General features: G+C 29.0%; 1 protein-coding gene across 2 annotated transcripts; it reads left to right on the top strand.

The window, feature by feature from the left end:
* Positions 1 to 3,229: 3,229 nt before the first annotated feature.
* On the top strand, positions 3,230 to 7,200 carry LOC105628213 (UPSTREAM OF FLC protein (DUF966)). 2 transcript variants are annotated; one of them, XM_012209587.4, is made up of 5 exons: positions 3,230 to 3,404; positions 3,505 to 3,759; positions 4,172 to 4,241; positions 4,357 to 5,211; positions 6,607 to 7,200. In XM_012209587.4, exons 2-5 carry the CDS (start codon positions 3,519 to 3,521, stop codon positions 6,788 to 6,790), a joined length of 1,350 nt encoding a protein of 449 aa, XP_012064977.1. In that variant the 5' UTR covers positions 3,230 to 3,404; positions 3,505 to 3,518; the 3' UTR covers positions 6,791 to 7,200. The 2 variants fall into 2 exon arrangements, with proteins under 2 accessions (XP_012064977.1, XP_089572021.1); XM_089715895.1 differs by lacking the exon at positions 6,607 to 7,200 and having other exon boundaries at positions 3,230 to 3,759; positions 4,357 to 5,215.
* Positions 7,201 to 16,050: the final 8,850 nt, after the last annotated feature.

The following is a 16,050-nucleotide window of genomic DNA, read 5'->3' as shown; positions in this document are numbered from 1 at the left end:
CTTGGATGTTACCATTAGGCACCAGAGGAGACTCCAGAGCTTACTGTTGCATTCCTATACAAGTGAGTTTGTTCTCCAGAGCTTAATTCAATACTCTCTCAAATATTGAATTGAAATTTAAAGTATCTTTGAAACAAATTAATTTTTTTTTATACATGGAAACAAATCAATTTAGTTTTGATGTTTATTAAGACCTTAAAAAAATATTATTAAAATATTTAATAGTTTAATTGATGTTTTTATTTATTAATTTTATATTAATTATGTTAATGATATTAAATCCTAACATCACGTGATTAGTAAGAATTACTAATCGAAACAATGAGAGAATACATAAATAAATAAAAATATGTATATATTTTTATATTTAAATTTTATATAAAAATATTTAAAGAATTCTTTTTTTTGAGATTTAAATACATTTAATTATAAAATATTTGATAGTAATAATCATTCAACTAAAATATAAACCAAAATAAAATTCTAGGTGGTTGTCTCCTTTTATTTTCTATTTTAAAAAAAATTAAATTTTATTTTATTTCTCTATAATTTAATTGGATCTTAATGTATTTTTTAAATTTATTTACATTTATAATTATTTTAAGATATGTAGATTACTATGAGTTTATAATTTTTAAATTATCTTATTTTATTTAATTAATATTTTAAAACTAATTAAGATAATATAAGTAAGGCGGGAAGCGCGGAACGACCAGTTTAGTTATCGTACTGTGATATCAATGATTATGATAGGATAGCGGGTCGTCCAATCTGTTCACATCGATAGTCAACTTACTAGTCCACGTGGACATGGGATGGGCCCCTACTAAATTGGAAAGAGAAAAGATTTTCTCAATCAGTGTTTATAAGTCAGACTTAGGTGTGGACCATACCCCATCCTCATAGGTCAACTTTAGTGCCAATAGATTTCAATGCACGGATTGCCATATTACATGTCTTTACAAGTTTTTAATTTCAAGCTTCACAAAAAATTCATTTTTGTTTTTAAGTAACTAAATTTTTTATTTAATTTAAAATCTAACCAGCTGAAAAAATATTATGGGCCAAACTTAGAACATTTTACTTTATACCTATTTTTTTTTCACAAATAAAAAAAATACTAATATTATAAAATAAGAGTATAAGAGATAAAGTAATCCAAAATAAAACCCCGGACATACAAGATTTATTTAGAATAAAAATGAAGTTGCTAAAATAATTATGTATAAAGGGAAGGGGCGTAACCCACCAGCAATTGTTGGACCATGGTGCCAAACTTTCATTGCGGTGGCTTTTCACATAAGTCAAAAGACTAACTAAACTACACATATTCAACTGTTTTTAAATAATTATTATTGGATTGATCGATCAAAATCTAATGTATCTCTAAAGAAATTTTACTTATAAAATTAAATGTTTAAAATCTAAAGTAAGTTAGTATTATGTAAAATAATTTTTACCTAAATATTATCCTTTGTATTAAAAAAAAGGTATACGTACTAATAAAATAATACTTTTCATTGAAAAGAGAAAATAGTTTTTTTACTATTAAAATTTTCATTTTTTATTATTTTTCTAATGTGCACAAAGAACATTTTTCATTTGAGACATCTTCCTTTTTCATATTTTTATAAAAATAAAAAGTAAAAAAAATCAATCATATAACGAAAATTTATTTTTTTATGGTTTTGAATTAGTATATCATAAAATATGTTACTCCTTTACAATCTATTAGTTTTTATTCGATGGTTTCCCACAAATTAAAAGTGTTATTTTTATAATAATAAGCAATAAATTGTAGTATATTTTACTGAAAAATCTATAAAAAAATTTTTCTATAATTAATTATACTTTATTTGAATTAGGAGGACTAAGCCAAAGTAAAAGCTAGCTTTTATATTACATATATAGGACCTAGACGTTGATGTGTATCATTTCAACCTCGAAGCTTAAAAAATCATGCGCTCCACATGCTTACCTAACTTGTTGATGGCAATTTTCAAATCCTAATTTTAAATTTTTGAACTTTAACACTGATTTTTTTTTTTTTATTAGTTATGCATTGTTTGGATGGATGTAAAATAGAATGTGAAAATATCTTGAAAATTTTAAATTACCTTATTTGGTTTGGATGAAAATATTAAGGAGAATGTAAAATAAATTTATTTTACATTATATAATTTTTCTCTTAGAATGAAATGAAAATGAGTGCAAAGTTACTATTCATAGATAATAATAAAAATAAAATTATTTTACATCAATTTAAACATAGAAGGCAAAATAAGGAGATAAATTACACTCTTATCTTATTTCATTCTTTATTTTACTTGCTCCTTCCTTTCAAATATAATAATAGAGATTTAACATCTATGTTCATCACGAGTGAATAAGAGCTAGTTTAAAATTTAGTAAGAATAACTTTATCCTTTCGAGAGTTTATCTTGCCCGAGTCCAAATTAATAAAATCATATACTTAAAAAAAAAGTTCTTAGCTTATAAATAGTAATGCTATTCTAGAAAGTAAAGGTAATTATTTTAGTTTTATTTTGCATAAAAGCAGTTATTTAACCAACTATTTTGTATCTTAAATATTTACTATCACTCCGATATTTTTTTTAATACTTACAAGATTACAAAAGCAATTATATCACATTATAGGTGAATATATTGAATGTTTGAAATGCTACACTTTCAATTATTGCAATGATCATAACAACACAGCATAGGCGGCTACAAATATAATCCAAAATCAACATTTTGAACCTTTTCTACAAGTAGCTCAAAATTGAATTTATTTTAATTTAAATATAACCTAAATAAAATAGGGGGGAAAAAAAAATCTCCAAAGGCAAATCGAGTTGAAAACTAAACAAAAAAACACTCAATAATGCATTTTTAAGTGTCCATGTTTTTTACATTCCAACACAGAGCATTGCATATTTACTGTGTCTTTCAATTTTTAACTGCTATTGTAATTTCCTTCCTAAAAAAAATCAATGATGAAAAGATAAATACTGATTGAAACCAAAAAATTAATCTTTTACAGATCCTTGATTTGATAGTATTAAAAAAAAAAAAAAAGGCCAAAACGGCATAAAATGCCAAAGAGTTGAGCAGTAAGATCTCCAGCAATGGGCTGTATGCAATAGAAAACGACACCGTTCTACCTTGGATGTTAGTATCCAGTACCCATAAAATAAAAACAGCTCCTGCAGCTCTACTCAAACGCTCAGCCTCTCTCTCTGTATTGTTGTTTAGCTGTTGTCTGCGCATCCCCATTTTGAATTCTCTCCCTCCTTTCACACCTCTCTCTTTCTTTCTCTTATAAAACCGAAACCCTCTCTACTTCCTTTCTCTCTCCCCAGTCTTCGATAATCTCGTCTCCTTTCACTTTCTTTTCTCTAGTAAATCGCTTTCTTGCCAATCCTTTTCTTCGTTTTCTCGTTCTTGTTACTCATAACAGCTTGTTTGTTTCTTTTTTTTAATTTTTGTTCTCTGTTGCAGAGGAGGAGGAAAATATGGCGGTCAATTCTTCCACAGGAAGAAGTTCAGATTTGCTTATTCAGGTTCCAAGGAGGTTTAAAGACAGAGAAAATACTCCTGAAAGAACCAAACCTTTTCTTCAACCAAGTAAACCCAAAAACATAACTGATCAAAGGAAAGTCGCTGTGGTTTATTATCTTTCTAGAAATGGCCAGCTTGAGCATCCTCATTTTATGGAGGTTCCTCTTACTTCTAGTGAAGGTCTTTACCTAAAAGGTATATAACAATTAACTCTCTTTCTGGTTTTTTCTTTTCCGCGAGAAAAAATGAGGGGAAAAAGGGAAGAAATTAGAAAGTTTTTCGCCTTTATTTATTTATTTATTTATGTTTTCGCTTTTCTTTGTAAAACGGCCGTTGATAGTTTTGTTTATTAACTTTCTGTTTGCCAGCTGAGAAACTGCTATTTTACTCTCGGGATAAGATAAGAAAATTTGGAAAAATGCGTTGTCTATTACATGTTAACAAGATTTTTAAAATATGTTTCGGAAAAAGGATAAAGTTTTGTTAGTCAAGTTAGAATATTTCAGATTTTCAGCCGTTCGTATTTTCTTGCATTTTCTTGGCAATCAAACAGAGCTCTATTAAAAATATATAGTGCTTAAAAAATTAAAGTTCCTTTATTTTACAGATATTATCAATCGCCTAAACATTCTTCGAGGTAAAGGCATGGCTAGCCTCTACTCATGGTCTTCTAAAAGGTAAGAAAATTATTTTTAAAAATGACCAATATTCCTCTTCAACATTTTGACCTGATTTTCTTATCACATTCATCTCTGAGGTTCTGATAATCTAATATAATCTTCGACACATTAGGAGCTACAAAAACGGCTTCGTTTGGCATGATTTAACTGAGGACGATCTCATCTATCCTGCCCACGGTCATGAGTATGTCCTTAAAGGATCAGAGCTTCTCGATTCCTCTATAAACCCTAACAAACCGCTTCTCCTAGAAACGACATCGTCGTTTACATCGCCGAAACAACCTGAGATTCGTAAGTTATCTTCAAGTGAGGAAGCCAATTTTCCGGTTGTCACGCGGCGGAGAAACCAGTCATGGAGCTCTGTCGATCTTAATGAGTATAAGGTTTATAAAACCGAGTCATTCTCGGAGTCGGCTCAGAAACTCGCTGCTGACGCTTCGACTCAGACTGATGAGAAGAGGAGGAGGAGAAGGCCGGCAAAGCAAGAAGACGAAATTGAAGAATTGCAAGAGGAGAAAAGCCCGGAGCCGGAGGTGAACAGGGAAGAAATTGAGATTTCACCTCCGCCGTCGGATTCGAGTCCTGAGACATTAGAGTCTCTGTTGAAGGCTGATGGACGGCTGATATTGGGTTCAGGGAGCGGTAATGAGGAGAGTTTGAATCGGACGGTGGAGAATTGTGGGAGGACGAAGGCGTCAACCGTTCTAATGCACCTGATTTCGTGTGGTTCCATGTCATTTAGAGACTGTGGGGCCACGGCGGTAAGAGAACAAGGCTTCTCTTTGATTGGACACTACAAAGGAAGGCTGCCACGTGGAGGAGGGAACGGAGTGGGGACATCGAAGGAATTCACAAGTTTTGGAGGGGTGAGATTGGAAGAGAAAGAGTATTTTAGTGGGAGCTTGATCGAGACAAAGAAAGAGGAGGTCCCTGCTTTGAAGAGGTCCAACTCCTATAATGCAGATCGGTAAGTAATTTTTTTTTTTTTGTTAACTTAATCAAAAATTTTCCATTAGCATAATAAATTTTGTGATTGAATTGCTAGGCCCGGTCACGGTTCTATTCATAAATCAAGTTCTTTAATGATTTTTTTTAAGTCATGATATTTCTAATTATATATTGAAAAAAAGATAAAATGAGATCAATTTTTAAAAAATTTCTATTATTTTCATTAGTTAGAGACATACGTCAAATCTAAACAAAATGTAATTTATAAATTTCAAGGTATGAAACTCAATGACCTTTTAGATTAGACTTGTTGGGATTTAATTTATGGGTTTATACACGAACCAAACTAATGAAAATATTTTTTTTTTTAATAATTGTCTTTATTATTACTTGTTGGGATTTAATTTATGGGTTTATACGTCAACCAAACTAATGAAAATAGAAATTTTTTTTAATAATTGTCTTTATTTTTACTTGTTGGGATTTAATTTATGGGTTTATATGTGAAACAAACTAATGCAAATAGAAATTTTTTTAATAATTGTCTTTATTTTTATTTTATTAGTGAAAAATATTATCATTTTAATAAAAAAAAATCATAAGTAGATAGGGATATCAATTCCTAAGCTCAGGCATGTCAATACCTAACCTCTCAATCCAGAAGTGAAAATTTTCAAAGGAAAAAAAAAAAAAGGTGACCCACAAAGTATCCGTCAATTGTGGGTTTTGAAGAGGGTTAATGCATGCATTCTTCCCGCTCTGTAAAGAAAAGCTATTTTCTCAAATGTATGACCTTCATTTCACAATTTTTTAGTAACTTATTATTATTATTATATATAGTTTAGCAGGAAGTGATGTCAAAATTTTCTACTATCTCTGGTCCATCCCACTTTGCTGAAATGCTGGAATGGCAAAAAGATAAAAGATTCTTTGCAACTTGAAGCATTAGTATAGAAGTGAATTCTATTGTATTGGAATTAAAGTGAGTTTTTTTTAATGAAATGGGGAAAATATTGATTTGAAATTACATTGGAAAAAAGTTTCCCAAGATTTGCTAGCAACAGAGTCCATAGTTTGATTTTTGTTGCTTTGCCATTCCTGGGATCCAGTGTCAGAATACATTGATTTCTCTTTTAGCCTTTTGAATGAAAGAATCAAGAATCATATCGTACGATATTGAAAGCTGTAAGCTATCCGTTACTCTCTATTCACTTCTCTGCACCTGTACACGAATTGTAAACTCAAAACTGGCTTTACTCTTACGTATCACTGTTTTCTTTCAATCACTTTTTTGTTCACATGACTTGTTACTTCTTTTTATTTTTTCACCTTCCATAATTAATTTTGTATATATTTTTTTTAGTACAATACTCTTTTCCCTCTATTTTATTTTATGGGGTTAACGATGAAACAGGAGCTCAAGCTCGCAGTTGCAACTGGCAGAAAAGGAGGAAGACGGGGCACGAACCAAGTGCATACCAAGAAAGCCAAGGGCAATGCCAGCGCCAACCAAGAAAGAAAACACCACTAGTGTTTCTGGTGAAAGTAATAGTCAAGTAGGGAGCAAAAGATTCCAGATCCAAGTCGTCAGAACGTAACCGGAGGTGAAATGAGATTATCAAACACTTAGCTTTGTAAATGTAGTTTGGAACTAAATACTGAGAGCGTAGACAAAAAAGAGAACAAGAAAACCCAAAAATAAGAAAAGAGGAAGGAAAATATGCTAAATATTTGGTGGTGGATTCCAAATCACGGCGGTCTGGCCGGCGGGCACTTGCATTGAAGATTAGAGTGTGAGTTGATAAGTCCTATAAAGTGAAGGCTCTCTTTGTTGGAGCTTGTAAAATGTTCATTTGAGTTTGGAGCTTTCAGCTTAGGGTCAATGCTAGGTGTGCCTTAATTTTGGTGATTTGGTACAAATCTTAGTAGTTGTTTAAGCCTTTTAAGACACAATAGTTTTGACTCTAAAACATGGGAAATAGAATTTTGTCCTTGGTAATGTCATTTACTTTCTGGCTTCATTGATTTTAGTCCCCCACGTGACTTCTGCACTTCAATGCCGGCCAGGCTATGTATAGGGATTTGAGAGGTATTTGCCGGAGATTGCAGTTTTGGCAATTTGCAGGAGTGTTTATTTAATTAATGGATAATTGCTTATAATTATACTAATTAACTAAATCATATTATTGAAGAGGTTAGTATATAGATCCAATTGAATTAATAGTCCAAATTTAGCATAAAAGTCTTGTTTATTTATTTTTATTTTATAAAATCTAAATGCATAAATTTAATTCATTTACCTTTCATAAAAACTTTTGTAGCATTTTCAATTTTAATTTTGATCTAGTAAAATATTCAACTTAAAAATAATGGACTTATCAAATACTTCTAAGTTACAAAATCATTTTACGTAATGTTCTAATTTGTAAAATTAAATGGGGAATAATTGAAATATGTAATGATTATTATTTTAAAAGTTAACAAGACAATAAGTTAATATTTAGCATATAAAAAAATCAAAAATTAAAATATGCATTTACTAATATGGAGATGTGTGAAATGCTACTAAAATTCATAATTTATGATAATGTTAAAAAAAAAGCACTCAATGTTTTTGAGAGATATAATTCATTAATAATAAATTCAAGTATTACAAATACTCAATTAGATCATACTTAAAACTTGCTATCATAATTAATAGAAAATCCATTCATTCTTTAACTAATCAAAAGAGTTATCTATATTCTTTTGAATAATAAAACTAAAATTAAAAGAAATAATATTGAATTTTTCTGCTTAAAGATGAATTTAATCGATATAAATCTTCATATTTGTAACTGGTCCTTTAATTGAGTTAGACGACAAAATAACTTTTTTGGATCATACTTGGATTGCTTTTCCAAAAACTTATCGTATATGACGTACACGGATGAGTATATGCCACTAAATGTTAATAGCATCAAAGGAGGAACATATCGTACTATTATGCTTCATTGATTGAAAATACACACAAGTAAAATAAGATATAAATTGTCCAATCAAATATCATACATTTTAGTAACAAATCTTCATAAAAAAGGAACTAAATCCTCACGGAAGCAAAGACAAAAAACTTCAAGCACGAAGACAAAGCAACACTAATTAAAAAAAACAGATCTATTAGAATAAAATATATGAGTTTATTGAAAACCAATAAAATATCAAGAGCATGAAGAAAAAATGAAAAATAAAGGCTATCGCTAATTAACAGTGGCAACTCCAAATAAAAACTATGGTTAAATAGACTAAAGAGGAAAGAAGAAGAGAAAAATCCTAACAACACCGATATAAATTAATTAAAACACACTCAATTTTTAATTTAATCTTTCAATTTATAAAATTATATTGATGTATTTTAAAAAGTAAGAAGGTAGAGTTTAGCACGATATGAAGAGAAATTTATAATTTTTTCAATTAATAAATTGAACTTATATATGCAGTTGGATTTAAAAAAAACAAAAAAAGAATAAACCAAAAAAGAGGTGTGCGAAGTGGGCTTTGTCCATCTGTTGGACCGAGCCTGCAAAAGCAGCATGCATGATATATGGCCGAAGGCCTACATATGGTAGGCGAACATCGTGTCTTTCGACGGGAAGAATCAATAGTATTGTATGTGTCGTAGCTTTTCTTAATTCTTGCAGTGTAAATTACTATTTAGTTCCTTTTATTTAGTGAAATCAACTATTTAGGCTCTTTCTTTTAAAAAATACGTGAATACATCTTTGTAGTTTGCTTCCATTGGATTAACAATTCCATCGTCTAAAATTGTATTTTTACCGTTTAATTTTTAATAACAAGATCAAAATATTATTCATTATATTTCTATTATTATTCTTTATGCTAAAACCAAAAAATTAATTTTTTAATAAAAAATGAAAATTTAGTTAAATAATAATTGCTCATATCTATTTTGCATTAAAAAGATGAGCTTATTCTTGTGAACTCATATATATGGTGAATATTTTGACCGTTAATATTGTCATTTATTGTTAATTTCTACTGCCTAAAATTTAAAATTTCTATAAAAATTGGTCAAATTATGCATGAATTTATGATGTGCTTTTTACCAATAAAATTTAAATTCATCGGTAAATTTTGTTGCTAATATATCAATAATCAATTGCTTAAGTTACATAATCTTTTATAATTATAGAATTAATTTTTTCAGTAAATAGTTGCTAATCTGTAAGTAATCACTAATGAAATTTTTCTATCGATAGCATATGTCTGTAAATATTGATTTTTGTCATAGTGTTGATATCATAAATAGACGTTTCTCAATAATAATAGTTGATGGACGGTCAAACTTGATAGTTGCCAGTAACAATTGGTAACAGGTGATTGATTAAATATTAAGAAAATTACTGTTTTTAGACCAGGTCTATAGTCATATTATAGACCAAACGAATCACAATAAAATTATTTAAAAAGTATTTTAATTCTTTTTTATAGTGTATGGTCAGAAAATACTCTCATTTCAATAAAAAATATTATTTTGATTTAATTTATGAGTGGGGCCTTTAACCTGCTCTAGGTAAAATTTTCTCAGAGCCAACACTTAACTATTGATAATAATAATTGATAACCAGTGATTAATTAAAATATTTAGTACCATAAATAGACATTTCGAAACAGCAACGCGATGAATGGTTAACATTCAACGGCCAATTTACTAATAAAAAATTATCAAAGATTAAAAAGTGTTCGGTACCATATATAGACATTTCGTAACAATAATTTCAAACAGTCAACGTTTAACCATTGATGCTAATATTGATAACAAGTGATTAGTTAAAAGTGTTTAGTATGTATCACAAATAAAAATTTCTTAATAATAATTTTAGATGGACAGTCAAAGCTTAACCGCTCATGGTAGTAATTAGTAAATACTCTCTCTGTCTCAAAATATAAGTTGTTTTTAAATGATTATTTTGTTCCAGGATATAGATCGTTTCAAGAATTTTAAAAAGTAATAATTATATTTTTTCAATATTACTTTTATTTACACTAGATATAATAAATACTTTTACAAGTAACTATTAATTTTGAGATAAAGGATAATTTAGTCAATTTACTCTTGATTTCTTTATAATCCACGAAAGTTAATTACTTTCTTATTTCTTGTGCAAAAATTTTAAACAATTTATATTTTGAAAAGAAGAGGTAGTGATTAATTAAAAGGTATTTGATATCATAAATAGTCATTTCTTAACAACAAGATCTGATGGTCAACACTTGATGATTGATGATAATGATCACATGTTAATTAATTTGACGAGCATTTGATATATAACTAGTAATTAATTAAAAGTGTTGGTACCATAAATAGACATTTTTCAACAATAATATCAGATGGACGGTTAAAGCTTAACGTTGTTGGCAGCAATTGGTAACTAGTGATGGATTAAAAGGCATTTAATACCATAAATAGGCATTTCTTAACATAATATCTTATGGTCAATTCTTGATAGTTGAAGATAGTGATCAAATGTTAATTAATTTTCATGAGTCATAACTGAAGTTAATGTGATATAATCAAAAGTATTTCTAATGTAATTATGATTCATCAGTCGCTAAAAGTGTTTCACTTACATTATATTATGTCTCATTACAGCTCACAAAATGTAAAAAGTGAAAGGTTTGGAGTTCGAGTCATTTCAACTATAGTTGTTTTCACCAATTTGGTGATCCAAAGGAAAGACTATTCTTTGTGTAACCCGTTGTGTTGTTTCGACTCATAAAAGCCTTCAACGTATTAAAAAAAAATCTTGTACCAATTAAAATACGTAAGAGGCAAAAAAAAAAAAAAAATGGTCCATTATAATGAAAAAATTGTAGGCGCAACCATAATTAGGCAAATGAAGGCGAATTTTCTAAGTCATTAGTTTTAATTATTTTGATGATCATTGAACCTCCTCATAAGCCAAATAAATAATTTACACTAATTCCGAACATGGACAAAAATAATGATAGTTTAATAATTATTTACCTCTTAAAACCGTCGTTTCAGTGAAAAAAAAAATCTATGTTGATTGATGATCAGCAAAAAGTAATAATGAATAAATAATAATTTTTATTTATTTAAATAATAAATTGAGATTTTCAGCAAAACACATAATTCATCTGGTAGTTTCGAGAGATTCTTCTTAAATCGGTGATTCAAGCACTGCCGGCTTATTGTATGAGTGTCTTTGAACTGCCTCTGAGTCTCTGTACTGAGTTGGAAAAAATGATGAATAGTTTTTGGTGGGGTTTGAAGGGTAGTGAGAAGAAGCTCCATTGGTTAGCTTGGAATCGAATGTGTGGAAGTAAAAAAGATGGGGGAATGGGTTTTAGGGATCATCATTGTTTCAATATGGCTATGTTAGCGAAACAAGGGTGGCGTCTTCTGACTTCGCCTAATACTCTCCTTTATAGAGTTTTCAAATCTAAATATTTCCGTGACTGGAGGTTGCTTGATGCACAAACGGGTCATCACCCTAGCTTTGTCTGGAGGGGTATAATGTCTTCTAACATGATCTTGAAACAGGGAGTTAGGTGGAGGGTTGGCAATGGTAGGAGTATTTCGGTTGTGAAGGACCCTTGGTTACCCATTGATGGAGTCTTTTATGTGGAGGATGGTAGTCTCTTTATTGATAATAATCTCCTGGTGACAGATCTTTTGGTGGAGGGGGAGAGAAAATGGGATGTGACAAAGATTATTAATCTTTTTTCTTTGAGAGATATCCATACTATTCTTGATATTCCCCTTAGTGTAAGAGATGTGGAGGATGAGCTGATTTGGCATTATGATAAGAGGGGTAATTTTAGTGTTAAATCATGTTACTATCTTGCCTTGAGGGTGTTGGGAAGGGGTGATGAACGTATAGAAGGTGAGGGGTGGGGGAGTATCTGGAAGTTGAATGTTGCACCAAAAGTTAGAGATTTCATTTGGAGAACTATGCGTAACTTATTGCCTACTCGACAGAGATTGAGCAGAAGGGGTGTGAATGTGGACACTATATGCCCTTATTGTGATTTGGAGGAGGATGTTGATCATGCATTATTATTGTGCACAAAGGTGTTGGAGGTTTGGAAGGTGTGTAGGGTGGAGGAAGCTTCTACTAACTTTTCTTTTAAAACTCTTTATCTGCAGGTTTTGAAGCAAAATAATACCGACAAGTTAGCTTTTATCTCTTATGTCGCATGGAGTGTGTGGGATGCTAGGAACAAATTTCTTTGGCAACAAATGGCTTGGACTCCTTTCAATGTTAGTGCTACAGCTTCTATTCTTTTTCAAGACTTCAAGAATGCCTTGGTAAAGCCGCATATGCCTCAGGTACAAATTTCGCAAGTAACACCTGCTATTACCGATCTGGGAGAGTGGACTTGCCATGTGGATGCTGCTATCTTTTCTAATATACGATCGGCGGGTATAGGGGTTGTTTTTGAAGACAATGAAGGTTATTTTTTGCGCGCTGTTTCTAGCTTCTATGCAGGTCAGCCATCTCCACTTATGGCGGAAGGTTTGGCTCTGCGCTTCACTTTACAATTTATAGCTCGGCATATTCATGGTGCGGGTACTATTCTAATATATTCTCAAAGTATTTTTACTGCTCTTTCGTCAAAGACTAGAGATATGAGTGAGTTGGGTATTGTTATTTCTGATTGCATTTTGTTATTAGCCTCCATTCCATTAGTCAAGGTTCGTTGGATTAGAAGACACGATAATATAGGTGCTCATTGCTTAGCTAGAGCGTCCTATCGTTTTAATTGTGTTCATATTTGGGATTCAGTGCCCGAATGTTTGATGGATTACTTTTCCTTGAGATAATTAATGATAATTCTTTTCTTTCAAAAAAAAAAAAAGAAAAGTACATTAGAAAATATTTTCTCTCTTTTTTATTTAGTCTTTTAACCCTAATTTTAGTTTGAGGTTGCCGTTATTTATCGACGGTAGCCCTATCTCCTATTTTTTACTCTCTTTCGCTTTCTTTTACTTTAATAAGCTCATATCTATTCTTCCTATAATATGTATTTTCTTTTTTTTGTTATCGTTGGTTTGCCTCCATATTTGGAGGTTTTTTTTTTTTTTTGTTCCTTCTTTATTAGAATAGTCCCTTTTTTGTGAGCGTTTATTATTAAATAAAATTATGATATTTGATTTTATTTGGTTCGAGACTTTAGATCTTGATTTGCAGCTTGGATCTTCTATAAATGGGGCCAGGTAGTGTGACATGTTCCTCCATTGATACTATTGATGCATAGTGGTAGAAACTCATCTGTGTTCGTCATGTGTTATAAATTCTTAAAAAAATAATCCAGTTACAAAAAGATTTAGAGGAGTTATTATTTTGACGTCTAAATTAATTAACGGATTAAGTGCTACTATGAAGATTTATATCTTTTGTAAGATCAACGTCAAGCAAAAAGATCTAATATTATTTTTTTAAAATTTTAGTTTCATAATTCAAAAGAATATGAATTCTTTTATTTTGTTAAGAGATCAGTGGACTTTATTAGCTACTAATAATAAAGTTCTATGTCTGATCTATATGATTATTTATAATTCTCGATATTATTATTAAAGAATTACATTTAAAAAAGTAGACTAAAAAGTAATATTTTTTTAACAATCCACCATATTAAATATGGTTCTAATAAAAACATTTAAATAATCAAAATATTTTTTCACTAAAACATAAATGTTTGATGCCAACCAGTTGCACTAATACCGTCAGCCAGCATATTGATGTCAGTTACACGGGCTTTATTCCAAAAAGCATGATATTGGGCCACAAATTTACGGGCCTTGAGATAACACAGTGCAAAGAAGATTGATGAATTGAACGGGGTGCACAGAATGTCTTCCCTTAGCTATCTACCCCTTCGCATAATAAAAAAGAAAATATTCTATCCATCCACTTATTTTTTAAGGGAAACTTACATAACTTAAATTTTCATTCCTATATTTTAACATAATTAATTATTTTATTCTTATATTTTAAAAATTATATTTGTTATCTTTGTAATTTGGATATGTTAAATGAAATTATTCTTCTGTCTATTATTTGAGATTTAAGTCGTTAAGTGCTAGTAAATTACAAGACTAACCTTATATACATTGAAGTAAAAGGGAAAAATTATACTTTTGTCTTTATATTTTGACATAATTAACTATTTGTCCTTATATTTTAAAAATTACACTATTTTATCTTTGTAATTTGGATCCGTTGATGACTTAAATCTTAAATAATGGATGGAAGGATTTAACGAATAGAAACTATAGGGATAAAATAGTGTAATTTTTAAAATACAATGACAAAATAATTAATTATCCCAAAATATAGGAATAAAATTTTATTTTTTCTTCTTTTTTTAATGTTTTAATTTGGTCTAAAATTTAGCAAATTTTTTTTACAATGGTTTTGTTTAATTCTATTTAATCAAACCATTAAAATTCAACCAAATAGTTTACTTTAAAATCACAATTATATTCTTTTCAAAAAAAAATCACAATTATATAGTTTCTAGCATGTGATCTTTTTTATTAATTTCATACAAATTTTATATTTTTAATAATTATATAAAAATTTTTTTACCATAGTGATACTTTCTATGAATGCTACCATAAAATGAAAAAAAAAAAAAAAAGAAAAATACAGTTCCTTCATTTTTACTGAAAATATATCATTTTTTTTTATTGATCAATGCAAAAATATTTTTAATACACCAAATCACAAGTTGAACCACACCAAACGCTTTATTGTAGTTGGGTTTTGTTTGGTATAAAAGATTTTGGAACTGCACAAAAAAAAAAAAAAAAAAAAAAAAAAAAAAGGCAGCTCTACCATATACATTATTATCCTTTACATAAAAATAAACTCATTTTTCTTTTTTTCTTGTCTCAATTTAATGATTTATAGTCATATTTTCTTCTTAAAAGAGAATAATTTTTGTAGTTTCGCATTCTATCTTTATCTAATATGTATCTCTATCAAGAAGTATACTACTATTATGATTAATTAAATATTGACACAAATAAAATAATTATTATTGTCACCTTTATTAGCCAATTTCACAACTTTGAAATGTATCCAATGTAAGGACATATTAGGAAAAAAATTAAATAAAAATTAAAATTTAATTATATTAATTATATTTTCTTAATTTGTATGAAAGACAAACTAGGCCTACTATTATGAGACTACGAGACAAAGAGAGTAAGTAATAGACGCGATAACCCTATGCGGTTATTTTAATAATAATTACTAATAGATCATAAAAATAAATTGGAATTTTTTTATAATATAACCATCGTCTTTCTTTATTAATTGAAATGTAAAATTAAAATAAAATTTTAATAAGCATTAGCACTTATTATCGTTTAAATATGACGGTTTATTGAATTATCAATTTCGATTCACCAAATCAAAAATTTTAAAACATTAATTTGAATCGGTCCTTATATCGCTGATTTCAGTATGAATTACCAACTGTTTAAGCTATGATTTAGACACGGTTTCAACAATACACTTATTATTTTAAGGAAAAATAAAAAAAAATAAAAGTCAGTTTTAGGTTTCGTTTTTTTATAAAAAAAATAATGTGAATTTGAAAAAATATTAATAGATTTATTTTAAACTTACACTCATTTAAGAAAAATTATTAAGTTTATAAATAAATGCAAATTAATAAAATAATAATATATTTCAATTTATTTCTCTCTCTCATGTTTCTATCTTTTCATCTTTTTTGCATTTTTGTCTCTTCTCTCAATTGGATTTTTTATATTTTTTAAAAATAGATATTAATAATAATTACTAGGTACATTTATTCT

Source organism: Jatropha curcas, chromosome 1, assembly GCF_041381405.1.
Source record: "Jatropha curcas cultivar XTBG-Jc1 chromosome 1, XTBG_Jcur_1.0, whole genome shotgun sequence".
NCBI classification, from domain to species: Eukaryota; Viridiplantae; Streptophyta; class Magnoliopsida; order Malpighiales; family Euphorbiaceae; genus Jatropha; species Jatropha curcas.
Note: the sequence above shows the minus strand (reverse complement) of the source record. Positions and strands in the feature narration are given on the sequence as shown.